The sequence below is a fragment of the Drosophila persimilis genome, unplaced genomic scaffold (assembly GCF_003286085.1).
Source record: "Drosophila persimilis strain 14011-0111.01,24,50 unplaced genomic scaffold, DperRS2 tig00000002-arrow-pilon, whole genome shotgun sequence".
NCBI lineage: Eukaryota > Metazoa > Arthropoda > Insecta > Diptera > Drosophilidae > Drosophila > Drosophila persimilis.
Window position 1 is genome coordinate 12,750,119 of NW_020825289.1, and position 24,631 is coordinate 12,774,749.

The 24,631-nt window shown below is 46.7% G+C and overlaps 16 protein-coding genes across 16 annotated transcripts; 5 read left to right on the plus strand and 11 right to left on the minus strand.

The window, feature by feature from the left end:
- Window positions 1-1,198: 1,198 nt before the first annotated feature.
- On the plus strand, window positions 1,199-2,498 carry LOC6592325 (protein immune deficiency). Its single transcript, XM_002018523.2, has 2 exons — window positions 1,199-1,953; window positions 2,018-2,498. The coding sequence occupies exons 1-2, from the start codon at window positions 1,291-1,293 to the stop codon at window positions 2,177-2,179; spliced, it is 825 nt and encodes a 274-aa protein (XP_002018559.1). The 5' UTR covers window positions 1,199-1,290; the 3' UTR covers window positions 2,180-2,498.
- Window positions 2,484-3,258, minus strand: LOC6592324 (glutathione S-transferase 1). The gene has a single exon (XM_002018522.2). It carries the CDS (start codon window positions 3,230-3,232, stop codon window positions 2,567-2,569), a length of 666 nt encoding a protein of 221 aa, XP_002018558.1. The 5' UTR covers window positions 3,233-3,258; the 3' UTR covers window positions 2,484-2,566.
- A 917-nt stretch (window positions 3,259-4,175) lies between these two features.
- LOC6592323 (glutathione S-transferase 1) lies at window positions 4,176-4,933 on the minus strand. Its single transcript, XM_002018521.2, has one exon. The coding sequence runs from the start codon at window positions 4,913-4,915 to the stop codon at window positions 4,247-4,249; it is 669 nt and encodes a 222-aa protein (XP_002018557.1). The 5' UTR covers window positions 4,916-4,933; the 3' UTR covers window positions 4,176-4,246.
- A 617-nt stretch (window positions 4,934-5,550) lies between these two features.
- Window positions 5,551-6,426, minus strand: LOC6592322 (glutathione S-transferase 1). Its single transcript, XM_002018520.2, has one exon. It carries the CDS (start codon window positions 6,296-6,298, stop codon window positions 5,630-5,632), a length of 669 nt encoding a protein of 222 aa, XP_002018556.1. The 5' UTR covers window positions 6,299-6,426; the 3' UTR covers window positions 5,551-5,629.
- Window positions 6,427-6,503: 77 nt separating this feature from the next.
- Window positions 6,504-7,195, minus strand: LOC6592321 (glutathione S-transferase 1). The gene has a single exon (XM_002018519.2). It carries the CDS (start codon window positions 7,186-7,188, stop codon window positions 6,523-6,525), a length of 666 nt encoding a protein of 221 aa, XP_002018555.1. The 5' UTR covers window positions 7,189-7,195; the 3' UTR covers window positions 6,504-6,522.
- Window positions 7,196-7,778: 583 nt separating this feature from the next.
- Window positions 7,779-8,537, minus strand: LOC6592320 (glutathione S-transferase 1). The gene has a single exon (XM_002018518.2). The coding sequence runs from the start codon at window positions 8,513-8,515 to the stop codon at window positions 7,847-7,849; it is 669 nt and encodes a 222-aa protein (XP_002018554.1). The 5' UTR covers window positions 8,516-8,537; the 3' UTR covers window positions 7,779-7,846.
- A 252-nt stretch (window positions 8,538-8,789) lies between these two features.
- On the minus strand, window positions 8,790-9,618 carry LOC6592319 (glutathione S-transferase 1). Its single transcript, XM_002018517.2, has one exon. It carries the CDS (start codon window positions 9,596-9,598, stop codon window positions 8,939-8,941), a length of 660 nt encoding a protein of 219 aa, XP_002018553.1. The 5' UTR covers window positions 9,599-9,618; the 3' UTR covers window positions 8,790-8,938.
- Window positions 9,619-9,760: 142 nt separating this feature from the next.
- LOC6592318 (glutathione S-transferase 1) lies at window positions 9,761-10,499 on the minus strand. The gene has a single exon (XM_002018516.2). The coding sequence runs from the start codon at window positions 10,458-10,460 to the stop codon at window positions 9,792-9,794; it is 669 nt and encodes a 222-aa protein (XP_002018552.1). The 5' UTR covers window positions 10,461-10,499; the 3' UTR covers window positions 9,761-9,791.
- A 1,254-nt stretch (window positions 10,500-11,753) lies between these two features.
- On the plus strand, window positions 11,754-12,610 carry LOC6592884 (glutathione S-transferase 1). Its single transcript, XM_002018515.2, has one exon. The coding sequence runs from the start codon at window positions 11,793-11,795 to the stop codon at window positions 12,516-12,518; it is 726 nt and encodes a 241-aa protein (XP_002018551.1). The 5' UTR covers window positions 11,754-11,792; the 3' UTR covers window positions 12,519-12,610.
- A 1,270-nt stretch (window positions 12,611-13,880) lies between these two features.
- On the minus strand, window positions 13,881-15,429 carry LOC6592883 (chitinase-like protein Idgf5). Its single transcript, XM_002018514.2, has 3 exons — window positions 15,279-15,429; window positions 14,645-15,205; window positions 13,881-14,591 (listed from the first exon to the last, which is right to left on the minus strand). The coding sequence occupies exons 1-3, from the start codon at window positions 15,403-15,405 to the stop codon at window positions 13,948-13,950; spliced, it is 1,332 nt and encodes a 443-aa protein (XP_002018550.1). The 5' UTR covers window positions 15,406-15,429; the 3' UTR covers window positions 13,881-13,947.
- A 2,904-nt stretch (window positions 15,430-18,333) lies between these two features.
- On the plus strand, window positions 18,334-18,593 carry LOC6592882 (immune-induced peptide 3). The gene is made up of 2 exons (XM_002018513.2): window positions 18,334-18,417; window positions 18,481-18,593. The coding sequence occupies exons 1-2, from the start codon at window positions 18,366-18,368 to the stop codon at window positions 18,549-18,551; spliced, it is 123 nt and encodes a 40-aa protein (XP_002018549.1). The 5' UTR covers window positions 18,334-18,365; the 3' UTR covers window positions 18,552-18,593.
- An 892-nt stretch (window positions 18,594-19,485) lies between these two features.
- Window positions 19,486-19,856, minus strand: LOC6592881. Its single transcript, XM_002018512.2, has 2 exons — window positions 19,771-19,856; window positions 19,486-19,700 (listed from the first exon to the last, which is right to left on the minus strand). Exons 1-2 carry the CDS (start codon window positions 19,832-19,834, stop codon window positions 19,537-19,539), a joined length of 228 nt encoding a protein of 75 aa, XP_002018548.1. The 5' UTR covers window positions 19,835-19,856; the 3' UTR covers window positions 19,486-19,536.
- Window positions 19,857-20,557: 701 nt separating this feature from the next.
- On the minus strand, window positions 20,558-20,909 carry LOC6592880 (immune-induced peptide 3). The gene is made up of 2 exons (XM_002018511.2): window positions 20,824-20,909; window positions 20,558-20,754 (listed from the first exon to the last, which is right to left on the minus strand). The coding sequence occupies exons 1-2, from the start codon at window positions 20,876-20,878 to the stop codon at window positions 20,687-20,689; spliced, it is 123 nt and encodes a 40-aa protein (XP_002018547.1). The 5' UTR covers window positions 20,879-20,909; the 3' UTR covers window positions 20,558-20,686.
- A 1,328-nt stretch (window positions 20,910-22,237) lies between these two features.
- Window positions 22,238-22,571, minus strand: LOC6592879 (immune-induced peptide 2). The gene is made up of 2 exons (XM_002018510.2): window positions 22,450-22,571; window positions 22,238-22,394 (listed from the first exon to the last, which is right to left on the minus strand). The coding sequence occupies exons 1-2, from the start codon at window positions 22,505-22,507 to the stop codon at window positions 22,315-22,317; spliced, it is 138 nt and encodes a 45-aa protein (XP_002018546.1). The 5' UTR covers window positions 22,508-22,571; the 3' UTR covers window positions 22,238-22,314.
- A 617-nt stretch (window positions 22,572-23,188) lies between these two features.
- On the plus strand, window positions 23,189-23,787 carry LOC6592878. The gene is made up of 2 exons (XM_002018509.2): window positions 23,189-23,269; window positions 23,323-23,787. The coding sequence occupies exons 1-2, from the start codon at window positions 23,212-23,214 to the stop codon at window positions 23,700-23,702; spliced, it is 438 nt and encodes a 145-aa protein (XP_002018545.1). The 5' UTR covers window positions 23,189-23,211; the 3' UTR covers window positions 23,703-23,787.
- A 100-nt stretch (window positions 23,788-23,887) lies between these two features.
- On the plus strand, window positions 23,888-24,349 carry LOC6592877 (immune-induced peptide 23). The gene is made up of 2 exons (XM_002018508.2): window positions 23,888-23,968; window positions 24,030-24,349. The coding sequence occupies exons 1-2, from the start codon at window positions 23,911-23,913 to the stop codon at window positions 24,245-24,247; spliced, it is 276 nt and encodes a 91-aa protein (XP_002018544.1). The 5' UTR covers window positions 23,888-23,910; the 3' UTR covers window positions 24,248-24,349.
- Window positions 24,350-24,631: the final 282 nt, after the last annotated feature.

Sequence of the window (24,631 nt, forward strand, 5' to 3'; positions counted from 1 at the left end):
TCCACCCCCTCAAAAGACTTTAGGGCCGCACCATCTGGTGGGGCGGGGCTGGGCGGCGCGAGGCTGTGATTTGATGGAATGGGTTTCATTGAACTTTTGTGCTGGCTTTAAACACTCAATACGGAAAGAATACGAATTTCGGAAAGCTTCAATCGTGCCATCCAAGGAACAGCACGCGCGCTCTGCTCTCCAATCGGACAGATTATACATAGATGTACCTATGTATGGGCATACATATGCATATGTTCATACTATGTATGTTTGGTACTCTGTGTGCGTGGACGACAACGCTGTCTCCGTTTCCGTCACCGTCACCGCCGCCGCCACCACCACCACCGTCGTCGTAGCCGTCGCCAGCGCTGCGACTGCTGTGTGCCTTTGTGTGAGTGAGCGCGAGTGCGAGCGCCGCCCGTGCCGTGCCAGTTGCTGCGATGCGACCATTATCAAGCATTGAAAAACACGTTGTTTTTTGCAGCAATTTTTCTCTTCGAGAATTCCGCACGGAAAACGCGAGCGGCAAGCGCCTAATTTAAATGCAGCCCAGACTACTCCTCTCCTCCACGTTGCCAAGTCGTGAAAGAAAAAGGTGTTGCGGAGCGGCGCGGCCTAAATTTTCGCTGCTGTCACAGCCGCCTGCTCCATCAAGCCCTTCATAACTGTAAATTTATGCACTTTCTTGTTGTAACTTATGTAATTTAATATGCACATTTGATTGCACTCGATTTTTGTGTGTTATTAGGGGTTTTTGCCACAAATCTATCGCCCAGACTTTCTATTAGATGCAACACGCGAATTACCGACCAAGTGAAGTAGAAAAGTGATGAGCGAACGTGGCAAATGGTGATGGCCAACTTGTCATTCTGTTGGCAATCGGAAACGAGGCACACTTTGTTGATGACAATCGATGAGAGCGACTATCGATTGATGACCGTCGATAGTTGATTGCCTGATAGTAATTACTAATAATTAATAATACCTACTCTTGTAGGTGCATTCAATCCTTAATCTTTGCTTAAAAAAAGGCCACGATATATTTCACGTAAACTGCGCTAAAATTCTTCAAGATTCATAATATTCGTTGAGACTAATTATCGGTTTGGGATTACCAGTTATTCGACCAGGGACGAGAACGACTATCGATTGTTTATTACCGATAGTTGATTACTAATGCCTAGTCGTTAGTCTGCCACCTCCAACTTCCAAACACAAAGGGTAAAAAAACCCCAAGTCTGTGGAATTTCCGGAGCTTTATCTATTTATTGACGATCGAGTAACCACGACAGACGCAATATGCCGAAGCTGAAGAACTTGCTGCCCAACATATTTGGCGGTAGCAAGGAGGCACCAAGTATGCAATCTGAGGGGCGACTGGAAACAGATGCAGCGCCTGTCGATGATAGCGGGGCAGATAACAATAATAGTGGAGCCTTGGCGCTGCCGTCCATCAATACCCCGACAGCCTCAGCGGATCTGACGGAATCGGTATTGCGGGAGCTTTCCGACCCAAACTACAATTCTATGGATGTTGTGCAGTCCGCCAACATTCCTGGGACCGGCGGGGACCTCAGCACAGTCAACACGAACAACACCATGAACGTCCACAGTGCACAGCAACAGGTGGTTATGAACTTCTCAAATGCAAGCAATCTACACTTTGGCTCCGTGTACAACTTTAACAAAAATCTAAGCGCCAGCAGCTCGCGGAAGAGCAGTACAGGCACAATTGACGAGGTGGCGGTCTCGCCAGACGGTAAACGTTCCAATGGTACGCGCAAGACTGTCAGCATAGTGGCCATGATGCAGTCTCAAGATGAGCCGGATCCGCGGCTGCTGGACGCGGTGGCTACCCATTTGGGCGAGGGATGGAAGCAGGTGATGCGGGACTTGGGCCATTCTGAGGGCCAGATTGACCAGGCCATAATTGATCATCAAATGCACGGCAATATCAAAGAGGTGAGACATCCAAAACTGTATGAATTCTAGTGAATGACGCTCTGGTTGTTTCTGGTTTCTCCAGGTGATTTACCAACTTCTGCTCCAATGGGTACGGAGCTCTGAGAGCGGCGTGGCTACCGTCGGACGACTCACAACGCTGCTTTGGGAGTCACAGCATCGCGATTGCGTGCAGCGCTTGAAACTGGTTTGGAAGGCATTAGAGAAGCGCAAGACGAACAGTTAGCTGAATGATCACGTCCACTCCAAACGAAAATGATCTATACGATGCACTCTTTCAACGATCAACCCCCTTGGAAAGAGCAAGCTTTATTAAATGCTTTGTTTACTCTCTTTGAACGGGAGAGAGAGAGAGGCCAGCATTCAACCATTTGTGCAATATTTGTTTAAATAATCCAAACATTCGAATAAGTACATAGAACTTTGTCCTAAATCATTTATAAACCAGTTTGCCTTTAAGATGTGATATTTTTTCGTAAAAGGGCCCACATAACCACAAACATACAATGTACTAAAAAATGAATTTTGAATTTTGAAGCACTGTTTACTAAACGTTTTATTGCATAATCAATCTCATGTTTGACCTTAAAAAATACGCTTTCACCTGCAAAAGTCACACTATCTTTGTGATTTTCGCATTATACATGTCAATCAGCATCTGTGCGCCGTTGCCGTTGTTCGACTGGTAGTTGGGTCGTCCGGCCATTCGGGCCAACCAAGCGCTGAGTCCTGGATAGCGCTTCGGGTCAATGGGCGCCAGACCCACCAAACTGGAGACCGACGATATCACACTAAAATCGGCTATGGTTACGCTGGCTCCGCACAGGTACAACTCGGCGCCAATGAAGGCCTCCAAAAAGTCGTAGGCTTCGTATATAGCGTCGATCTTGGATCTCGGAACTTCCGTCTCATCGCGGAAGAACAGCGGAAGTGCGATATTCCTAATGCAGTTTTGGAACAGCACAGCCGACTCGAAGTGCAAACGTTGATCCACGACGGCGCGCTTGAAGAAGTCCTTGGGGTACAGGGCATCATCCTTGGCATACTTCCGAACCAGATAGGCGCAGATGGCGTGGCTCTCCCAAATACACTTGCCATCGTCCTCCAGCATGGGCACTGTGTGCTGCGGATTCTTCAGCTTGAACTCCTTGGTCTTGTTCTCACCAGCAAGCAGATTAACCAGCTTGAATTCATACTGAAGCTGTAGTGCATCCAGCGTCATTTTGCAGGCCCTCACAGGCGGACTTGGCTCTAAGCCGTACAGCACAAGTTTTCCCATTATTTCCAACGTGTACAGGCTGCGAGTGTCGATTTAAAACTAAACTAAGTACCCCGCAAAGCACTCAATCGAGCTCAGTGCTTTTTTTTTTAATTAATCACATGTGCATGTATTATTCCACAAACCGGAGCTTTTTCGAATATTTCGCCACAAATGCCAGCACTCGTAGTTTACGTAATCCAGATTGTTCCATGTTACCCATTAGATTCTCTTCGCTCCTTATCATATTCATATTCATATCATATATATATGTATATATATATTGATATTCGTTACGTATATAAAAGTACTACAGTCCGACCATAAGACAGATTTGCTAATCGCTAGTCAGATTTATTTTTTGTGCGTTAAGTGGAATGAGTTATAAATAGATCAAATTGCCGCGATTTGTCCAATTAAACTCTTTCCGATAACATTGACATATGTATGTATATTTCGTGATTGGTAACGCCTATCTGCCTTCTGTTCTATTACCTACGAGTATGAATGCAATATACCCTTGTAAACTCTTGGCCAAACATGCGTCGCTCAAGCTGTTTGGTCGGACCTTATCGCATTGATAAGAATTCGTATGAATCAAGTGGTTTGAAATCGATTTGTTACAAAACAACCTAGATATACAGTCTTTGGCGATGCTTAAAAGTCGGTCCCCACTCCGAAACGAATACAATAACAAATTGTATGCCTTGGGCGCGACGAGGCATATTTTTCCAGAGACTGGGACCGACTGTGCCTCGCAAAAGGTGTATTTGTTCTAGGATTCTGGGACCTGACGGCCAGACGAAGTGAGTGACAGAGGAGCCTCGCTCAGAGGCGAAGGACAGCACAATTTAATTGGATGAGAATCGTTTCTAGATCTTGTAAATATTTTCGCTTTGTTTCCATTATCTGGTACCAGCATGAATGTCAAGTGGGGGGTCTGATAATAAAAGTGTTTGTCCCATTTGAACTATTGTTTATTGTATTTATTGTATTTATTGTGAAATATGAGCAGCATATAAATTTACAGCTGGATCACGATGCAAAGCTGAAATTTGTTTGCTTGATAATGGCAAGCAATTCCCGGACACCTTTGGCATTGGACTCCTCGTAGTAGGGGAGCTGTTCCAGACGCTTGATCCAGGCACTAGTTCTCACATATTTGGCGCGATCGATGCCCACAAAGGCCTCCAGCGAGACGATGGAGGACACAAGGCTGAAGTCCGCTATGGTCAGCTGATTTCCAGCAATGTAGTCCTGGTCCTTTAGGAAGGTCTCCACGAAGTCATAGATCTCGACAATGGCTTGATGCCTCTCTTTGGGAATTACTTTCTGATTAAAGAACAATAGAGGCTTCGTGATGCTCCTCAGGCCATCGGCAAAGACCACTCCGCTCTCGAAATGTAGACGCTGATCGACCACGGCCCGCTGCAGCAGATCCTTGGGGTACAGACTGTCACTATCGGCATATTTGGACACCAGATAGGCGATGATTGCATGCGAGTCCCAAATGAAGTGGCCGTCTTCCTCCAAAGTGGGTACCGTGTGCTGTGGATTCTTCTTCACATACTCGGGCGACAGTTGCTCGAGACCCGCGAGATTGACATTCACAAAGTCGTAGGGCAGGTTCAAGGCCGCCAGCGTCAGCTTCACAGCTCGAACTGGGGGGCTGGCATCCACTCCGTACAAAGTTAACTTAACCATATTGTCGTTAGAGAGCTTGGTTGGCTAATGATCAATTCGCAGCTGGTAACCAGCCATTTTATAGAGTGCTAGTAAAGAGAAACAACTGGGATGAAGAGAAATTTGCACTCGTAAGAGTTCCCCGAATCGTGAAATTAATACAATAATGAACACAATAGCTGAGGTCAAAGTGCAAGTAAATACATCCACGCCCACATAGCAGGCACCTGACAACAAGTTATAGATACCGACGGAAAGAGCTCGCCAAAAACAGGCCTAAGAGAATGCCACATTTAAGAGTAGACAAAGAGTGTGATGTGCCCAGTCATTGCTGATTACCGATTACTGACTTGACCGAACACCGAGCAGACCGATAAGCGACTATCAGTTGTTTGTTCCGATTCTGAAGTAAATCTGAACAAACAATGAACTCGAGTGGAACTCTTTCTGGATACAGACAAGGTATGAAATTTCAATTCATATGAAAACTGCTGTTGGGTTTTTAATTACCTTCTGTCCAGAAAGCTGGCTTGAGTTCTGCGAAGTTCGAATTCCAGAGCTTTCCACTCGACCATCGCCTTCATTTACGAAAGTAAATCTTCAATAGATATGTATATTTAGACATTTTCCAACAACTCTACAGAGTCAGATTCAAATTAGTTTTGAGGTCAGCTAAGCTTCAACTACAGCTACAGCGAATATACGTATTTATTGAGAAAACTTGGCTACAGACGTTTAGACAATGGTAAAGTTTTTGCTCTTAAAAAAGGTGGCACACTGCACCAGTCGGTTACCGTTGCTTTCTGCGTAGTACGGCAGTTCGGTTATGCGCTGCATCCAGGCGGACACCTTCGGATACTTGCCAGCATCCACTGCCAGGAATATCTCAATGGTTGACAGGATAGCGATGATGTGAAAGTCGGCAATAGTCAGATGCTTCCCAGCGATGTACTCGTTGTTATTCAGGAATGTCTCCAGGGTGGTGTACACGTCCGCAAGAGCATCGATCCTGGCCTTCGGAATTTGGGTCTCGTTCAGACGGAACAGCGGAAATGTTATGGCCCTCAGGGTTCTACCCACAACGCTAGAGTCGTAGTGCATACGCTGGTCGACGATTGCCCGCTGCTGGAGATCCTTGGGGTAGAGAGACTCCTTGCCGTCCTTGCCGTACTTGGCCACTAGGTAGGCATTGATGGCGTGACTGTCGTACACGTAGAAGCCGTCGTCGTCTAGTGTGGGCACGGTGTGTAGGGGGTTCATCTTGAGGAATTCCGGCTTGAGCTGCTCCTTGGCCAGCAGATTGACCACCTTGTACTCGAAGGGCAGACCCAAGGCGTTCAGGGTCAGTATCACCGAACGAACCGGGGCGCTGGCATCCATGCCATAAAGTATTAGCTTTCCCATTCTGCCTCGAAGTGAACGCACCCAATGGTTGCACTTTCTACTTATTCTCGTTTGTTGACAAACTTTTTAGAGCGGGGAGAGAGCTTCGATGAGTACTGTACTGCAAAGCTCGGTGCACTGAGGAAGGTGCTTCTCTGGTGCTCTTTGGAGTGCTCGAACTAGGGGTTTAACTCTTTCTGCGTGCTCTCTGTGCGGGGTCGGGTTTGGTTCTCCCGATGTTCACCCTAGGGCACGATGGTGAAGTTCTTGGACTTTATAAGTTGCATGAACTGGGTAGCTCCACTGCCGTTCGCCTCCTCATAGTAGGGCAGCTCCTTGAGGCGCTCCAGCCAGGCTGCTGTCTTGGGATACTTCACCGGATCGTGCTCTAAGTAGACGCCGAGCGAGCTGATACTCGACACAATGCTGAAGTCGGCAATGGTTAGGTGATCACCGGCCACAAAGTCGTTATCCAGAAACGTTTCCAAGAAGTCGTAAACCTCGTTGACTTCGTCTACATTGGCCTGAGGCAGGGTGGTGCCCCCAAGGAACAGCACCGGCCTGGTGAGACGACGCAGGGCGCCCTCGAAGATGACCCCCGACTCGAAGTGCATTCGTTGATCGACCACAGCCCGCTGCAGAAGGTCCTTGGGGTACAGTTCGTCGGTCTCCGCGTACTTTCCCACCAGATAGGCCATGATTGCATGCGAGTCCCATATGTAGTCATCATCGTCCTGCAGCATGGGCACCGTATGCTGGGGATTCTTCTTCATGTAGTCCTCGGCGAAGTTCTCTTTAGTAAGTAGATTCACGAAGACGTACTCGAAGGGCAGCTCCAAGGCCTTCAGGGTGAGCAGGCAAGCCCGGGTGGGTGGACTGGCGTCCAAGCCGTACAGCGAAATCTTACCCATGGTTGAACTTCTGATAACTGACTGGCAGCTCCCGCACTTAAACGGGCTTATATACTGCCTCCGAACGTGGGAACTGTCAACCAGGTAATGACTATTTAATAAGTTCCGTCCTCTCAGTTGGCATGGAAAAGTGCCTGTCAACAAATTCGATTTTTTCTTTAATTAGCTGCGATAAAAAATGCATGAACCAAAGACAGGTATGGGAACACATTGCATGACAAACAGGTCGTCCTTTGAATGTCCACGCATGTGGCTCCCCAAAGGCGGGTCTTCTGCCTACGTAATCAAGAAAGACAGATAATGTACTTTAAAATGTTAATAGTCCAATGGTACATGGATCGTCCGTCTTTTACTCGAATGGAACTAACAAAATGAGGCATAGTTGTGGTTTTTTCAGAACAGCTTGGGGCTAGCTTCTCTTAACTTAAGAGTGATTGAAAGTGCCTTTATGATTTACCAGTTGTTTCCAAAGAGAAACATAAGCGTCACTGTTATTTGCTGCCAATACTGCCAATAAATGAAATATTTATGAATTTTCAGTGTCAATATTGCCTCGTTACCTTGGGAGCGAGCTTTAATGACTAGGCAGCTTTGAGTGTGGAGTTTAAATTTATTCAAATACGACTATTGCTACAAACTATAATTATTTAAAAGAATCTCAAACAATTGTAAAATTCTTGCTCTTGAGGAAATCTGTGAACTGAGTCACCTTCGATCCATTGGCCTCCTCGTAGTAGGGCAACTTTTTAATACGCTGAACCCAGCCCGCCAGATTGGGGAATTTTCTGGCATCGACTTCGAGGAAAACTACCATGCCCGACAGGACAGCGATGACGCTGAAGTCGGCAATCGTCAGGTTATTTCCAGCCAAGTAATCGGTGCTCTTTAGGAACAAATTCAGAGTCTCGTAGACGCCCGAAAGCGCGTCGATTTTGGCTTGGGCGATTTCGGTTTGGTTTTCCCTAATCAGGGGAAAGGTGATTGCCCTGGCGGTGCTGCCAAAAACACTGGAGTCGTAGTGCAAACGCTGATCCACGATCGCCCGCTGCTGGAGATCCTTGGGGTAGAGAGACTCCTTGCCGTCCTTGCCGTACTTGGCCACTAGGTAGGCATTGATGGCGTGACTGTCGTACAAGTAGAAGCCATCATCGTCCAGTGTGGGCACGGTGTGCAGGGGGTTCATCTTGAGGAATTCCGGCTTGAGATGATCGCCGCCAAACAGATTGATCACCTTGTACTCGAAGGGCAGACCCAAGGCGTTCAGGGTGAGGAGCACAGAGCGCACTGGCGGACTTCCATCGATGCCGTAAAGAGTAAGTTTTCCCATATTGTTGCTTGGAGTTGGTAAGAGACGAGACTGTTCTGTGGTTCATTCGTCCAACATTGTGCGCTTTATATAGTCTCGGAAGAGACGCTGTCCGAAGAGAGCTTTGCAATGCTATGCTGACTCTGCACTTTATAAGGGAGTGGAGTGGAGAGGCGTGCCGTCTGCTCACTCTTCGATGTTGAAATTCCCTCTTTGATGATGACACATCATGGGTAAAAGCTCTCTCTTTCGGCGCTTAACTAATGGAAAGTCCGAGAACATCAACACAATCAGGTTTGGTCAAAATTTCATGTTTATTTGTGTAGATTAATAAATTTGGACTGATAAAAATGCCGGCTGGCTGTATTCGCACGACCGTAAAACCATGTCATTTCATATTTTAAAAGATATGAGATGTATCTATCCAACAGAACACTTTAGCTATTACACAATGGTTAAAAATCCCTTTAGCATGCCAATGTACTTATTCGCGCCCCGCAGGTTGTCCTCCGTATAGTGGGGCAGCTTAGAGATGCGTTCCAGCCAAGCCGCGATCTTGGGATACTTCACTGTGTCCAGATCGAGGACTGCGGCCAGCGAGGCAGCCGTAGCCGCACAGCACAGGTCCGCTACGGTTAGGGTATCGCCTGTGACGTAAGGACTTTCGCCCAGGAATGTCTCCAGATGTCCATAGGCTTCGCTGACATTGTTCACCTTCTCTTTGGGCACCAAGCTCACATTGTGGAGGAAGTAGGGAACACTGATATTGCGTAGGGCCATGAACAAGATGCTGGCATCGAAGTACAAACGTTGATTGACCTGGGCACGCTTCACCAGATCCTTGGGATAGAGCTCGTCCGTCTTTGCATACTTGTCCACCAAGTAGCAGACGATGGCGTGCGAGTCCCAAATGAGTGCTCCGCCGTCATCCAGCAACGGGACTGTGTGCTGGGGATTCTTCTGCAGAAACTCTGGGGAACGATGCTCCCCTGCGAAGAGATTGACTTCCTTATACTCGAAGGCCAAGCCCAAGGCTCGCAGAGTCAGCAAACAGGCCCTCACCGGCGGACTAATGTCCATTCCATACAGCACAATATCCGACATGGTCCGAACAGACGAGAAGTCAAGAGTCAAATGCTACTGAAACTAGGCCGTTGACGACTCAAAACTTATGGGGCTTCAGGGAAAAGCTAGAAACGCGTCCCCAAATGAATTTGAATGAACAAAGAATTGCGTAAGCTCCAATTTAAATTAAATAAACAGATGTTCTCGGTTGGGTTTTATTTATTTTCCACATTTATGCACCCAGCTTGGTCCACTGGCTGCGGAGGAAGTCGCAGTAGTTCTTTGCTGGGGCTCTGTTGATTTGCTCAAAGAAGGCCAACCTGTTGAGGCGCTCCACCCAAGCAGTCACCTTGGGATACACCGCAGGATCGATATCCACGGCTGCGGGCAGTGAGGTCACCGTGGGTCCACAGCAGATGTCGGCGAGTGTCAGCGAGTCGCCCACGAGGTAATTGTTGCTGCCCAGGAAAGTTTCCACCATCTTTAGACCCCTATGGATGGTGTCGAGCTTCTCTTGCGGCACCTCCTTCACTCCGTTCACCCAGAAGGGCCCGCTGACATTGGCCAGGGAGGGAAAGAGGACGCTGGCATCGAAGAACAGCCGTTGGTTGATGGCGGCCCGTTTGGCCAGGTCCTTTGGATAGAGCTCATCGGACTTTCCATACTTGTCCACGAGGTAGATGACTATAGCATGGGAGTCCCAGATGATGGTTCCGTCGTCATCCAGCACTGGCACTGTGTGCTGGGGGTTCTTCTTCAGGAACTCCTCTCTGAGATGTTCTCCGCTCTGCAGGTCCACCTCCTTGTACTCGTACGGCAGCTCCAGTGCCTTCAGTGTCAGCTGGACAGCCCGAACACATGGGCTCATATCTATTCCATACAGAATTATATTTTTCGACATTGTGCTTGAACGTTTCAATTACAAATGATCTTTCTTTCGCACTCTATTCTATATTTCAGCATCTATCTACGTCTTATCTACCGAAAGCTTTGAGCAGAGCGAAAGAGTGAGCACAACACACACACAACCGGCAAAAATGAATAAAGCTCTTGCTCAGTCAAACAAATTTGTTTATACTGCCCTCTCTATCTCTCTCTATCAAGCCCCCCAGCAAATTAATTTCGTCAGAACTGCGATTTTTTCCAAGATTGTAAATGTGTATATGTATGTATGTAAATAATTATCTACATATGTATGTATGTGTTTGGTTAAGCCTCGCATTCAACTCGTATGCGATAAAGTTTGTGAGCTTAATTGTATTTGTTTACTCAGCATGAAACGAATATTATTCTACCTCTCCTCTGACTGAGCTCCTCTTCTCACTTCACAATGTTCCAATATTCCCTATCCATTGGCACTAACACAAGCCTACGTTTTGCAAACATATTCTATGCACACATGTAAATGTGTACATATGTATGTATATTTACAGGCCGCTGAGCTTACAACTTTGAACAAGCTTAGATATGCTTTTAACGGCCGAAGCTTCAGCAGGTGAAGCTTTTAAAGCTTTCCGACTGTGTTTATCCTACATACTGGGTTTACCTTTTAACTACTATTTAAATCTTTTAAAACTGGTGTGCTCCTTCAAACAGGCCAAGAAATACTTTACTATATTAGCTGGCTTAATGCTGGTTTATACGCCGTGATTTAGAAAAAAAATATCGTAGCCCGTTTGTGATGATTTTTGGCAGATATTTGGATAATAGAAGAAAGGTGATGGTTCTCGTGGGAAAGAACCCTGGCCGTACATAAGTATATCTATACAATACAAATATATAACGCTCTGTGATTTCCAACCATTTTTATTCGATCTGTGCTCCACTGTACGTATGTACAATGTACATCGTTATGCATAAAACATACCCTTGCACATACTTGACGAGCACTGGCTGTTCAAAGTCACATAAATCATGTGGAAAGGTGAGCAAATATTGTGGTAGCCGTGGAGTTGGGTCGGGAGGGGGTTGGGGGAAGCCAGTAGTCGTAGTCCGACTAATCTGTGGCATTAATAAACAATCAGACAAAACTTAAACTTGCAGCATTATGACGTCTTTGTGATAAGTATCAAATTCTGTTTTTTTTGTGGTATCTAATCTTATCTAATCTGAAGTTTAAAATCAGTTTAATCACTGGCTGGGGCCGTGGGTGCCCTGTTTCCGTCCGTGGTTCGTGGCTCAGTGTCTGTTCAGAATCTCAATCTAGCAAGCAAGCAGCCCCAAATTCTCCCAAATGGTTCATCTGGTCCTCTATGGCACGGAGACGAGTCCACCGGTGCGGGCTGTCCTTCTGACACTGCGCGCCCTGGAGCTGGAGCACGAGTTCCGGCGACTGGACATGCAGGCCGGCGAGCACTTGGAGCCGGAACTGCTGCGCAAGAATCCACAGCACACAGTGCCCATGCTGGAGGATGGTGAGGCATGCATCTGGGACTCCCACGCCATCATTGGCTATCTCGTGAACAAGTATGCCCAGGATGATGCCCTCTACCCCAAGGAACCGCTGCAGCGGGCGGTGGTGGATCAGCGTCTGCACTTCGAGACCGGTGTGCTCTTCCACGGCTGCTTCAAGCCGCTGCAGCGGGCCCTCTTCAAGGAGAATGATGCCCCCGAAGTTCCCAAGGACCGGATTGCCGATCTTCACGAAGCCTACGCCCATCTGGAGCGGTTTCTCGGCGAGAATCCTTACCTGGCCGGCGGCCAGTTGACAATCGCCGACTTCAGTGTGGTCGCCACCGTGAGCACTCTGCACCTGAGCTATTGCCCCGTGGAAGGCGCCAAGTATCCCAAGCTGTCCGCCTGGCTGGCCAGGCTCTCCACCCTGCCCCACTACGATGAGGACAACCTGCGTGGCGCCCGCCTGCTCGCCGAAAGGGTCCGCGCCAAACTGCCCAAGCAGTTCGACAAGCTCTGGCAGAAGGCCTTCGAGGACATCAAGAGCGGAGCCGGCAAGCACTGAGCGCACTCGTTGTGGTCCTCGGAAGTGGCTCCTCTTTGTTGATATACCTATACCTGTACACGAGTCCAAATAAAGTTCGCCTGTCCACTTTACTGCCTCCCCTGCCCGGTGTCTCTTGTCAGATGCACTTCGAATGGCAACACAGTCAAAAACTTTCAAACTTTTTTGCGCTCATTAAAATTATAAAATTTTTCCTCCTACAAAGCGACACAAAATACATAGAAGCCGGGAGTGTGGGGCGGTCGTTGGGGTACGAATGAAAAGCGCAAAGTTTTCCTGCCGTGCCGTGTCGTGCATGCTGAAGTTGTTAAATCATAATTAATTTATGACGGCGCCATCCGCCCAGTCCGCTTCGCCCTCCTCACCCTCGTGGCGCCTCTTATCTACACTCCAGCCCCGGCCCCGGCCACAGCCCCAGACCCCGCTCACTCCCTCAAGCCACTCCATAGGCCGCTCCGTCGTTTAAAATACTCTTAAAAAGCAGCCCAACCCCGTCTACCTGCCTGGTGTAAGAAGTCCGATATTCAACCCCCAAGGAAATGAGCTAGCGATGCGCAGGTACACGCGACTCACGGACCTCTGTACCCGATACCCGATGTGTGACCGATCCTATAGTACACTATGAACAGCTGATCGGTTTTCCATTCGATTTACTCCACTGGAAAATGACTTTTCTACTATAACTAGGGTGGGAAGCTAGCCGAAAATCAAAAACCCACGGAACCTGCTAAGATTCAGTGCCATCAGACATTGTTTATGAGTAAAACTGACTATGACTCTCGCAGCATTACTCGCATACCGATAAAAAGAAAGTAAACTATCGTTACTATCAAACGATAAGTACTGCGACCCCTCGTGATATACCGTGACATCTCTAGGACTTAAGAGTACCTGCTGCGTTGGTCCTTTTGCCGCCTGGTTTTATGCGCCTCATTGCAGCTCCGGCGCGACGTTTCCGAGGATGGTGGCAGGAAACTAATTGGTTTAATTTCAACTTTTACTTTAGACCGACCTCCTGCTTGCTTCCCCTGTGCTGGGCCGTGTCCTGTCCATGACAACCCTGCCCTCGCCGCCTCTCCACCTCGCCTGTTTGCCATGCCATTCGTTAAGTTTACTTTGCTTTACGCCTGGCCCCCGCCACATCACCTTTTCGCTTTACTTCCTAGGTTTTTACTGCCTTCTTTTTGTGGGTCCGCATCCTTGCCTCCCCCTCTATTCCGCACCGAATCTACCCGGAAGGAGGCAAGTTACGATTTGCTTTTGGGGCATCTGAAGAAAACTTCAAATTCCCCAACTTGAGCTTTCGCAAATATATAGTTCCGTTTGGGAACAGAATCCGCTTCCTAAAATATACCTTCCATAACTGGAATCACTATTTCTTTTTTATTCTTGAAATAAAATTAATGAAAGGAACCACTTTCTTAAGTTCCTATAGCCGATATTTGATACTCCTGAGAATAGGATACTTCTCGCCCGCGCACTGACCACGAAAGTCATCCAGGGACACGTCATGGAAGGCCACTCCGCCAAGGCCTTGAGCCTGGGCAAAGCCGGCCTTGATGGCCGCTGTTGTGGGGTCCTCGTAGCCCACCCACAAGCCATTCTCCCCAATATCATCTGCCGAGCGGTAGGCATAGATGCCGAACCGCTTCGTGGGATCGCCCACCTTTCGCAGGTGGGGCGCCTCCTTGTCCTCGGGCTGCTGCTGAAGCAGCTCACAAATTTCTGGCCAGCTGAGCAATCCGGGAATGCGAGTTTGTTTGCCAGCTGGAGCCGCTCCGGCCGCCGCCGGTATGGGCGGATAGCCAGTGATGCCGGAGTTCCTTGTCATGTTCCAGGAGCGCCCGTAGCTGGTAACGCCGATGTGCAGTTGGTCCGCCCTGGATGGGGATGTCTGGTTCAGCCAGTACTGGACCTGGTACTGAACGTTGTGGGTGGGATCGCGGTCGTACATGGCATACAGCGGGGCGGGCAGATCCCCGACCTTGGGATCTCGTTCCGGTGTGTGGAAGTCATAGGTGCCCAGGTTGACAAAGTCCACGTGGTCGAGCACCGAGGCAACGTCGATGAAAACTGTGAAGGGAGGGATACATTCATTGGAAGCGGACCCTGGTCTCAGTACTCACGCTCTGCGTCGACGTGAGGCAACATGCTGAGGGTTAAGAGTTTGCCACTGGGTTGCAAGTCCCTGCGCAACTCCCTCACAAGAGTGGCGAACTGTTCCTTGTGCTCCTGCGATTTGCTGTCCACCGAATCCGTACTGAACCATCCCCGGACCGCACTCCACGCCCGCTTGAGCACTCCTTGCTGCAGCTTGGGCCGGTTCGCGGGGAACTGCCAGGCCAGGTCCAGGCCATCGAAGCCATAATTGCTCAGTTCCGCCCCCACGCTCGCCCTGAAGGCGCTCCGATGCTCCGGCTGCTCCAGCAAGCTCAAGTACTTACTGCTGTCTGCCACGCCCTCGGCGCTCAGATCCCGATTTCCGCCCACCGAGAGAAGGAACCGAACGTGGGGAAACCTTTGGCGCAGGGCAGTTATTTGGCGGTAATGCTGGCGATTGTAGCTCAGCTCCGGGTCGAGACTCTTGATCTTGTGGCTCTCCGCATCGATGCCCGCATAGCCGTAGACCAGAAAGTTGCAAAAATTGAGTGCAGGCTCCAGTTCAACGAGCGACAATTGTGCTGGACCTGCCAGAGAGAGAGAGAGAGACAGATAACCTCTGATCTGTTTGGCACAAAAAGATTAGAAGTCCCCACTCACCTTCCCGCACAAAACTTGCCGCATCGTAGAAGCAAACCAGCTTCCCCACCTCGGCCAAGCTGCCGTGCAGCAGGCACAGGAAGGAGCCGAGCATTAGCGCTCTGTAGAAGACACTTTGGGGCAACATGATGTTCCAAGCCTCTGTCCAGCGTGAAGATCTATTGCGAACTGCTCAGGGACTGAGTTTTGTTGTGATGATCCCCGGTCACAGCTGAAAAGCTTCGCCAAAACAAAGCGGGCTGATAAGACCCGTACCGGGTACTCTGGGTGGTGTTCTGGGTTTTGATTTCTGCCCAGAATTGTTTTTGGAAAGCAATAAGCTTTTCAAATTATTCTGCATGATGATTGATACAATTTTTCACCCGCTGAAACCAATCATCAAAGCTCTTTTCCCCTCCCCTCAAATCCACAATTTGAGACCAGTAATACACGCCTACATCCAGGCCAAAAGAACAACCACTATGAGAGGGGGAGCTTCCTAGCATCCTTCAGGAGACGGGAGTGGATACGTCACTTCCACTTCCATGGCTCAACGCCCACCCTAGGCACAACGCTACCGATTCAACGGGCACAATAATGTCTGTTCGAGCTCGTAGCGCTTAAACACATTAAAGCTCTCAACTACAGCAACAGCTACAGCAACAGCATGAGGATTTGTCACTCCGCATGACCTGGCCAGAGCAACACAACAAAACACCACAGGGGTCGGGGTCACCACTCAGACATGGACGAGTGAGTGTCCATGGCCGGTGCCTCCACCGCCTCACATATCTTGCCTTCGCAGTTGATTAGCTACGTTACTCAAGGGGTGGCATAAGTAAGCCCTGTGCGGGGAATGCTCTGGTATTTGAAGGCAGGTGGTGGCTGAAACAGGTGTGCACAGCTTTTACTTGGGTGGGCGGAAAACTCCACCCAATTGTGGTTAGGAAAATGCTAACTCTTTTGGAAATAACTATTTCGAGCGGAGGCCAGCTGGGCGCTTTCCTAATTCCCAACGAGCCCTGAAATAATTTGGGGCTCTTCTAATGTGTTTATTTTATTGGCTTGACATTTGTTTAAACTTCACTTTTGCACCCCTGAGAAAAAGTCAACACTGTCATTAAATTTATGAACAGGCCAAGGCCATTTAGCTATGCCATAAAGCCAAATGGTAAGAACTATAAAACTAACGAAGGCAAAAATAAGTAGAACTCAGGAGGCGGAGTATCCACTGAAAGATACACTACAAAGTTTGGCATTCAAATTTGGCACATTCTCTGCAAGGGTATTTATAAGTAGTTCTTGGACGAATCATGTATAAAGATATAAAATATATAAAAAAAATATAAATCAACTTCAAAAATTAAAAACGACAACCAATAGAGTGCGGGAAGGTGGATACTCAATGGATCAATGGATACTCTATTTAAGTGGACACACTCACAGAAAAAAATGAATAAGTAATAGCTTAAGCTTTAAGAGGCGTTCAGCCTGAAGGTGGGGTAAACATTCCCTAGAAAGTCTTTAATACCTGAATACCCTTTTGAAGGGGGGATTAACTTTGCCGAGTGACATGTGGCAGCTTCCCGCCACACCGCAATGTAATTAAATTGTTAACGCACACGTGTCCACCATGCGTACGTCCACACAAAGATACAAATAATACTCGTGCACGTGGAGACTCACATGCATCTGTGTGGGCTTCCGAAAGCATACGCCACTCTCCTCTCTCTACCCCACGCACAAACGCGCCGTTCCGTAATCCACTGAGTGAGTGGAAGTCGGTTGAGAGAGAGAGCTAAACCCTTTCTGTGTGCCATTCCGAGGGCGAGGGCAAGGGAAAAGGGATCCGAACTCACGGGCAACCCTCCACAGAACTCACCAATACCACTCGAAGAAATTTTGCACGGAACCCTTGAAGGCCTTTCTGTCTGTTTTAAAGCAAACTAAAACTTAGTTCAGACTATCACAACATATATTTCTGAGAAGCATCGAAATATATCGTATACACAGATAGAGTATCAGGCTTCGGCCTCCTGGCTGTCTGCTCTTTTTTTGAATCATTCGCTTAATTGCCAACAATGTGAGCCAGCTCATACGGACGGACAGGAACTTGTGCCGGAAAAGTTAATTCGACCGCAGACACGTCCATTTACGAGTACCTTCTGCGGCGGAACATACACATACTCCTGCCACAGAATTGAACCAGTTCAATTTGGGCTTTTATAGTCCTCCCAGTAATTTTTAAAGTTTAACGAACTAAACTTTCGTAAATAGTTTTTGTTTATTTTTGAAAGGGAGAAAACTCATTTTAAGCTGCCGTTTTACGGAGCTTTAGGAGTACTTGATGAGTACTAAAATTCCGGTATTTAAGGGAGTACAAACAATAAACCTACGTAAACCTATTCATATTCAGTCGAACTCTCGCTATGATTCCCAAATAGAGAGTTATTTAATGTTATATACATATACTAGTTGACCCGGCAAAACATTTGCCGCAGTACTGTGAACTATTTAGGCATTGAATCAGCTAATGGTCTTCAAGAACAGATTTGAATCGAGATCCGTGCCAATGAGCAAGCCATTCAATGATTCTGATGGTGTCTCAATTATAGATAGCTGGGCTTTTCCCAATGAGACATACCGATGTGGACCAATCAGCAATTTCGGATAAGCGGATTCATCGGTTCATAGCCGAATGCAAGACGAAGCGGATGTAATTGCTCGATGTAGAAATGAAAACGGAACGTTATTTGCCCATTATTTGCTGCACAGTGTATCAGATGCATCGCTATATATATTTGACAAGTGTTCAAAAGATCATTCCGAGTTCACCGCCAGCGAATATTGAAATATACGTGTAACCCGAATCAAATCAGGACGCAGTGAAGCTATCAGCAATGGCCTCAGGCACAGCTCATAGAAATCAACTACATAATGCATTGCTATATACCCAGATAGCACTAGCTACATATGTACATATGTATATAATTTGAAAATTGCGCATTTTAATGTTGATTGGTAGCGCCAGATGAGGTTATAAAAGAGACCTGTTCGCGCCGAACGTCAGATTAGTTGCCGCCAAGTAGCACCGGAATCAATTACAACATGAAGTGGCTGTCGATTGCCTTCGTTCTGGGCCTTTTGGCCCTGGCTAGCGGTGAGTGGGAGGCCCCGTACTGAGGATCCCCGTACTAAGCAAGGATTTCTTTTCTATGTCTAGCCAACCCCCTGACTCCCGGCAACGTGATCATCAACGGCGATTGCAAAGTTTGCAACATACGAGGCGATTAAGTCGTGAATCATGCAAAAATAAAATAAAACAAACAAAATACATTTCTGGTGCAGTTTATTTAGCTATTCTTTTGGCCAGTCTGCATCCAGTGCATCACCAACAGCTTCTCCCCGTTTGCTTCCACCAAGGTCCATGTATTATAGTGGTATCAGACGTCATCGGTGATGCTGTGGAAATAGAAAAAGATTTCAAGTTAAGGATTACTAAGGCCAGAATTTGGTTGAGGTAGAGACACCAAAAATGTGTAAAATGTACAATCTTTCCGCGGGGAACAGCTGCTTCTCTCTCTGGCAAAACCCAACGACGATCATAGATAGCCATACGTTTACTTGTATGGCTGGCAAAGTCAAATCGGATTGGGAAATACCCCTCGAAATGAACTTTTCCAATAGATAAGCCGCTGTACGTACTACTTTAAAGCAAATAGAGAAGAACCTCGGAATAGGTTCATCTGTATCCCCCCTGTCCGCCTGTCTGTACAGCTATCCTAATGATTAGCTGAACGGCAAACCATGTCAGATAGAGACCATCTCAATTGGTAATTTTTGGGCAGTACTGCAAGGTTATTAGCCTTTATTATCAGCATTTCTGCTGGATATATTTAAATGCATATAATTCATAAGTACATACTAAATATACCAGCATCTTGGGGTCCTCGTTTATCAGTGAACAATTGTTGATTCCCGCCTCACATGGTTGGGATTCGAAAGGATAATATGAGTATTATTTGATATGAGTATGCAGGCTTAAGAGGGTTTCGTTGGGCCATTTTCTCAAAAAACGCTACTATTTGTAGTTGGATTAATTTAGTAGGATTTCTTTAGGCTTCCAATGCTTTCCAACAAGGTATCCCTTCTTCAATTTGGAATACCAAAAAGGGTTCAAAAAGAGTTTGAGAGCTGCATCTTGCAGTCTATTATTTTCCACCCAAAATCTTTTTATAATGGAAACTTTATTTATGTATTTATTTTATTAGACATTTAACTAGCTGCAAAGATGATATAGTACTCCAAATACCATGGCTCCAGAAGTGAGGGCGTACGACATTGCCCCTGAACGGGGTTCCATGGGAATAACGATGGAGTCGTCACCGTCTGGTCGATTGCAATCAATGCACTTCCCATTGATATACACCTTGCCGGGCGTGGCTGCAATTAGACAAAGAAAGTTGTTTCCTCTTAATAGAGATGTCACGTCACCCACTGGAATATCAATTACCGTTGACCACAGCCAGAAGGCAGCAAAGAAGCAGCACTGCTGAGGCAAGTCCGATCGATTTCATGCTCGGTTCGGGGCTGGGCTTGAACGGAATCTGTTTCCAAACAGACGAATGCCTTGTTCTTTTATATTGAAACTGACTATAGTATTGATCTATATTCAAGCGAATACATATGTACATCTATGTATTAAACGTACATACATCTATAAAGAAAGTTCCCTAGAAACGTTGTGAGTCGCTGCCACGGCCGCGACGCTACATTTATACTCAGTCAGAATGGCTCTCCTCCGTCAGAGGACGAAGAGTGTGTGAGAGATAGACACTGCACATTGATCTGTTCCTTCTGGCTACTATAATACTTCGATCTTATCCAGATTTTGCAGTCTGCTAGATATGCTATATATTTTTTTTCGTATCTTCAAAAGTGAGGATGCCACAGATTTTAGTTCCTTAGTTCCTAGTCTAGATAGTTGCTGTAGCTCTTATAGTCTCTGAGAACTAAGCGTCAAGCAAGACGGACAGATAGACCTGGCTCTATCAACTGGTCATTGTATATATATACTTCATTCAGTCAAATACGCTTCCTTCTGGGCGTTACACACAGCCATTTTCTGCACAAACCTAATATACCCCTATATTCTTTTCGAGGTTGTGGTATAAAAAACAGTGTATTAAAATGGAATAGCTGAAAATGTTACTAGTTTTTTGAATAGTTCTTAAAAAAGTTCTAACTACAACTAAAAACCAACTACAAAAACTTTCCCTCCTCAAATAAAATAGTATAGGTGCGATTTCATTTTAAAATATATTTTGTATTCGTTTAGAAATTCAGTTTAAGGCTTAAGACATTATATTATGCGGCGGTGTGTTGTGTTCATTGTGGCCGATTGTAGCGATCCTCCGACTGCGACTACCTTAAGCCCTCACATTGCACGTGCGGCAGTCGCCGTTGATGATGACATTTCCGGGGTTCAGTGGCGTGGCTACACACACACAAATAAATATAATAATTAAATTTAAATACACTTTTATATATTTTTGTCTCAACTCACCGTTAGCCAGAGCCGCCATCAGGCCCAGGACAAAGGCAAGCGAAAGGAATTTCATTGTGGATTAGTGAAGATTTGGTGCACGGCAGGCAGGCAACTGATGCCGAACGCCAGGTAAAGCAAAGCTTTTATACCCCCAGAGCCCCCAGAGCTGGGGCTGGAGCCTGCACGCAATCAGAGGCTTATCAGTGGCTGACTTGGGAAAAGGCAGCGCATCCACTGGGAATTTCCGAGAGCCACACCACCCCGACGCGGATAGCCCAGACAAATTCCCCAAGTGCAGTGCGACGTCTCAATGAAATTGAGCGTAAACAAGTACTCGTACGGCCAGAGGCTAGATTCGATTCACGTGCTGAACTGAACCGAGATCGCAAACCTGATTTGTTTTCCCAGTAAAACGACTTGTTCTACAATCTAAGTGCCAACTTAAGCAGGTTCAATTCTGATGAATTAATAAACGTTTAAATTGAGTGTAAATCTAAACAAGCAATATACAAGTTTCAGAGTGTAATTTTTAGAATTTCTCTATGTTAAGGGCTAAAAAGAAAGAGACAGAGAGAGTTGTAACGGACGGTGTGGCATGGAAATAAATAGCGAATAAACGGAATGCAGGAATTTGTTTTACAAATTCCAAAGGTATATTGAAAATGCGACTAAATCAATAACCTGAAATGTTCTAGGAAGGGAAGCAAAACAAGCAATATTCAAATCTGAGAGTATAATTTAAATAGTTTCGCCGAATATATGTATATAGAGAGAGAGAGAGAGAGAGAGAAGTGCAACAGACAGTGTGGCATGGAAATGCAATGGAATATGGTTTAAGGTGGCAAGAGGATAGACGGAAGAGGAAGATATTGCACTAGTTAGATACATACCTATGTACATTTATTTATGTATTGAAAATTAGTACCAGGGTCCACTATAGTGTCCCAATGTCAGGAATGGTTGTGCATATATGTAGACGGGAAAATTTGTTCTCTGTTTACAATTGAAGTATTTATATTTATTTATAACAGAGAGTTTTTCCGAGAATGAAGGGTATTTTGATCATCTTGTTACAGAAAAATCTTAAATGCAACAGATTCAAACCAATAAACACTATTAGAGGAGAGCAATCGTACTTTAGTTCTTTAGTTTCTTTAGTCGTATACCGCCTCTTCAAGCTCCATTAAACCAAAGTAGTGCCCACCCATTAGTCCTAGATATTAATCAAGAATGTCTTTATACAACTAATGGAGGTGGAGATACTCCTTCGTGGACAACATTATAACACCCTCTGGAAGAGTATTTAAGTGTCTCCCTGGGTTAAATGCGGAATGCAGAGTGAGGAAATAACTTGGAACGATAAAATATGTATTGATTCATTTAAGGTTTTATATTTGTTTTTTAGAGAAAGTGGTAGCATAAATATGGTGCATTAAGTTTGAGGTATGTTTATTTTTTTTTTATCTATGTATGGCCTTCGGTCGATATTCGGGCAAGGGTGGCAGGCCCCTACTTTCCTCCATGGACATTGCAGTACTTGCAGTCGCCGTTGATGACCACATTGCCGGGATCGGGCGACAGGGGAACAGCTGGAATATCGTAAATTATAGTAAATATTGAAGGCTTATCAGGCGCTTAACTCACCATTGGCCAGGGCGAGCAGACCGAGCACAAAGACGGTGACAACTGAGAAGAACTTCATGTTGATGCTGGTTTTGGTTTGGGTTCTGTTCCTGGATCTGATCTGGACTTGTTCTGGTTCTGGGCGAGTGCCTCAACTGATGCTCTCGGCCAGTCGGCAGCGATCTTATATAGTCAGCTTAGCGTCGGACCGACTCGACTCGGTTCAGGTGCAGTGGGCTTTCAGATAACCCCAGACCCAGGCGGTCTTGGGAAAACACCGATCGTCGCTCAGGCCGATAATATTATTATTTTGTTGCGTATTTGATTCTGGATTTTCCAGCGCACAGCCTATAGGGACGAATATAAATATTGCAAGCGAAGTCTTCATCGAAGCCCCAATGGGGAATCTAGTGCGATTTCTTATCAAAAAGATCCCCCATACCCATCTTAAAGAATCACTGCTGCTGTTGGATTGATGGACTTGGCTTTGGGGTAAGTATTGGGATTTCAAACACATACCTACTCGATTTGGGATTGCGATTTCGTAATCTCTATGAGCAAAAGTCATTAATAGTTCAGCTTTGTCTATAAAATACCTACACATGTACGTTTTCCAGTTCTAGTAAATATATTTACATTCGCAAGCATTTACTTCGTCTTATATACGTTTATTGGATGCATTTATTATAGAAAGATTACGGATCGCTCTGTCGATCGGGACGGGTATAAAAGAAACGTGTCTGGCAGGGCGGACAGTGCTCTAGCCAACTGCACACGCGCATTATGAAGTATTTAACGCTCTTGGCCGTTTTGCTCTTGGCCACGTTGGCCTTTGTCCAAGGTCAGTTTCCGTTCGCTGGCCACTAGACGCATCTAATATCTTTCACTCTGCAGCTGGCAAAGTGACCATCAATGGCGAGTGCAAAGACTGTAACGATGGCCGCACGACAAGCACCACCCATAAGACACCACCCCGAGGACAAGGACGCCAGACGACGGCCAAGCCCAAGCCAAAGACCGCTCCGGGGCGCCGCCACCAAGCATCAGATGAGGATGACGACGATTCGGCTGGTGACTGGGCATTGCACCAGTCGGCTGGCGGATCCCAGCACATAGGAAGACGCCACAGACGCCAGTGGGAGCCTCGTGGCCAGTACATCAATCTGGGTGGAGCTGGGGGCGGAGGCGGCCGAGTGACTACCATTGATTCTCGGGGCTATCCGGGAACCGTTGTGCGCAACGACGACTGCGTCGGTTGCAACATTCGGGGTTGAGACGATGCCCGGCCTAAAAGTTGATCTAAATAAATTAATCAAAGCTCGATAGCTGTGAGCTTCGTGGAAAACCTATGACAAAGAATTACCTGTAAATCGAACTGGTTTGGGGGCATTTTCCAGGTATGGACTCGAAGCTGCTGAGAATGTTTAAAAGCGATCTGCTTTGCCGTGTTCCGACTAGATTTCGCCTGCACACAGATCGAGAATGATGCATCTAAGCCTCGCCTTTGCTATTGGCGCTGTTCTGGTCTGCCTGGCCTCAGGTAAGCCGACGAGCGGGGGTCCCTTCCTAGCCCCTTGACATCCCTCTGTCTCTAATCCCAGCTGGAACCGTGGTCATCAACGGAAGCTGCAAGGATTGCAGTCCCCCCGTCGCCGAGACTGTGGTAGTCGGAGGCAAGGCCTACGAATCGGGCCAACCAGGACAGGGCACCGCCTACATCAACTCTCCTGATGCCAATCCAGGTGCTGTTGGATCCACAGCAGAAGGTACACCCAGTGGCTGGGACTATAAGGACTTCGATGTCCGCAACGAGTTTTGAGTTTGGCCTATAAATGAACGGCCCAAGGCCCCATTTAATGTACTCGTAACCGTGTGACATTAATAAAGGAGCATTCCGTAAGAGGAAAATATAGAACACCAATGAAACGATATTAAAAACGAGGGGGAACGTTGTGAGTTGCTGCGGACACCGCAACTCTACAGTTATACCCGATACTAAGTCAGTATGGCTCTCCTCCGGCAGACGCCGCTTATATTAATCGACACGACAAAGAGTGCGTGCGAGAGAGACAGAAAATCAGTCTGAGCGTGACGTCGGGCGCTGCGTAGCCACTGCAAATTGATTTGTTCCTTTTGGCTATAAAAATGATCTGATCTGATCCAGATTCAGCAACCTGATAGATATGGTCATTATCTATGATTC

Coding starts and splice junctions, on each gene's coding strand:
- LOC6592325 (XM_002018523.2), top strand. CDS start 1,291: ATGCCGAAGCTGAAGAACTTGCTGCCCAACATATTTGGCGGTAGCAAG. Junction 1,954..2,017: donor TGCACGGCAATATCAAAGAG/GTGAGACATCCA, acceptor TGGTTTCTCCAG/GTGATTTACCAACTTCTGCT.
- LOC6592324 (XM_002018522.2), bottom strand. CDS start 3,232: ATGGGAAAACTTGTGCTGTACGGCTTAGAGCCAAGTCCGCCTGTGAGG.
- LOC6592323 (XM_002018521.2), bottom strand. CDS start 4,915: ATGGTTAAGTTAACTTTGTACGGAGTGGATGCCAGCCCCCCAGTTCGA.
- LOC6592322 (XM_002018520.2), bottom strand. CDS start 6,298: ATGGGAAAGCTAATACTTTATGGCATGGATGCCAGCGCCCCGGTTCGT.
- LOC6592321 (XM_002018519.2), bottom strand. CDS start 7,188: ATGGGTAAGATTTCGCTGTACGGCTTGGACGCCAGTCCACCCACCCGG.
- LOC6592320 (XM_002018518.2), bottom strand. CDS start 8,515: ATGGGAAAACTTACTCTTTACGGCATCGATGGAAGTCCGCCAGTGCGC.
- LOC6592319 (XM_002018517.2), bottom strand. CDS start 9,598: ATGTCGGATATTGTGCTGTATGGAATGGACATTAGTCCGCCGGTGAGG.
- LOC6592318 (XM_002018516.2), bottom strand. CDS start 10,460: ATGTCGAAAAATATAATTCTGTATGGAATAGATATGAGCCCATGTGTT.
- LOC6592884 (XM_002018515.2), top strand. CDS start 11,793: ATGGTTCATCTGGTCCTCTATGGCACGGAGACGAGTCCACCGGTGCGG.
- LOC6592883 (XM_002018514.2), bottom strand. CDS start 15,405: ATGTTGCCCCAAAGTGTCTTCTACAGAGCGCTAATGCTCGGCTCCTTC. Junction 15,206..15,278: donor GGCAAGTTTTGTGCGGGAAG/GTGAGTGGGGAC, acceptor TCTCTCTGGCAG/GTCCAGCACAATTGTCGCTC. Junction 14,592..14,644: donor GCCTCACGTCGACGCAGAGC/GTGAGTACTGAG, acceptor CTCCCTTCACAG/TTTTCATCGACGTTGCCTCG.
- LOC6592882 (XM_002018513.2), top strand. CDS start 18,366: ATGAAGTGGCTGTCGATTGCCTTCGTTCTGGGCCTTTTGGCCCTGGCT. Junction 18,418..18,480: donor CCTTTTGGCCCTGGCTAGCG/GTGAGTGGGAGG, acceptor TTCTATGTCTAG/CCAACCCCCTGACTCCCGGC.
- LOC6592881 (XM_002018512.2), bottom strand. CDS start 19,834: ATGAAATCGATCGGACTTGCCTCAGCAGTGCTGCTTCTTTGCTGCCTT. Junction 19,701..19,770: donor CCTTCTGGCTGTGGTCAACG/GTAATTGATATT, acceptor GTCTAATTGCAG/CCACGCCCGGCAAGGTGTAT.
- LOC6592880 (XM_002018511.2), bottom strand. CDS start 20,878: ATGAAATTCCTTTCGCTTGCCTTTGTCCTGGGCCTGATGGCGGCTCTG. Junction 20,755..20,823: donor GATGGCGGCTCTGGCTAACG/GTGAGTTGAGAC, acceptor GTGTGTGTGTAG/CCACGCCACTGAACCCCGGA.
- LOC6592879 (XM_002018510.2), bottom strand. CDS start 22,507: ATGAAGTTCTTCTCAGTTGTCACCGTCTTTGTGCTCGGTCTGCTCGCC. Junction 22,395..22,449: donor TCTGCTCGCCCTGGCCAATG/GTGAGTTAAGCG, acceptor ACGATATTCCAG/CTGTTCCCCTGTCGCCCGAT.
- LOC6592878 (XM_002018509.2), top strand. CDS start 23,212: ATGAAGTATTTAACGCTCTTGGCCGTTTTGCTCTTGGCCACGTTGGCC. Junction 23,270..23,322: donor CACGTTGGCCTTTGTCCAAG/GTCAGTTTCCGT, acceptor TTCACTCTGCAG/CTGGCAAAGTGACCATCAAT.
- LOC6592877 (XM_002018508.2), top strand. CDS start 23,911: ATGATGCATCTAAGCCTCGCCTTTGCTATTGGCGCTGTTCTGGTCTGC. Junction 23,969..24,029: donor TCTGGTCTGCCTGGCCTCAG/GTAAGCCGACGA, acceptor CTCTAATCCCAG/CTGGAACCGTGGTCATCAAC.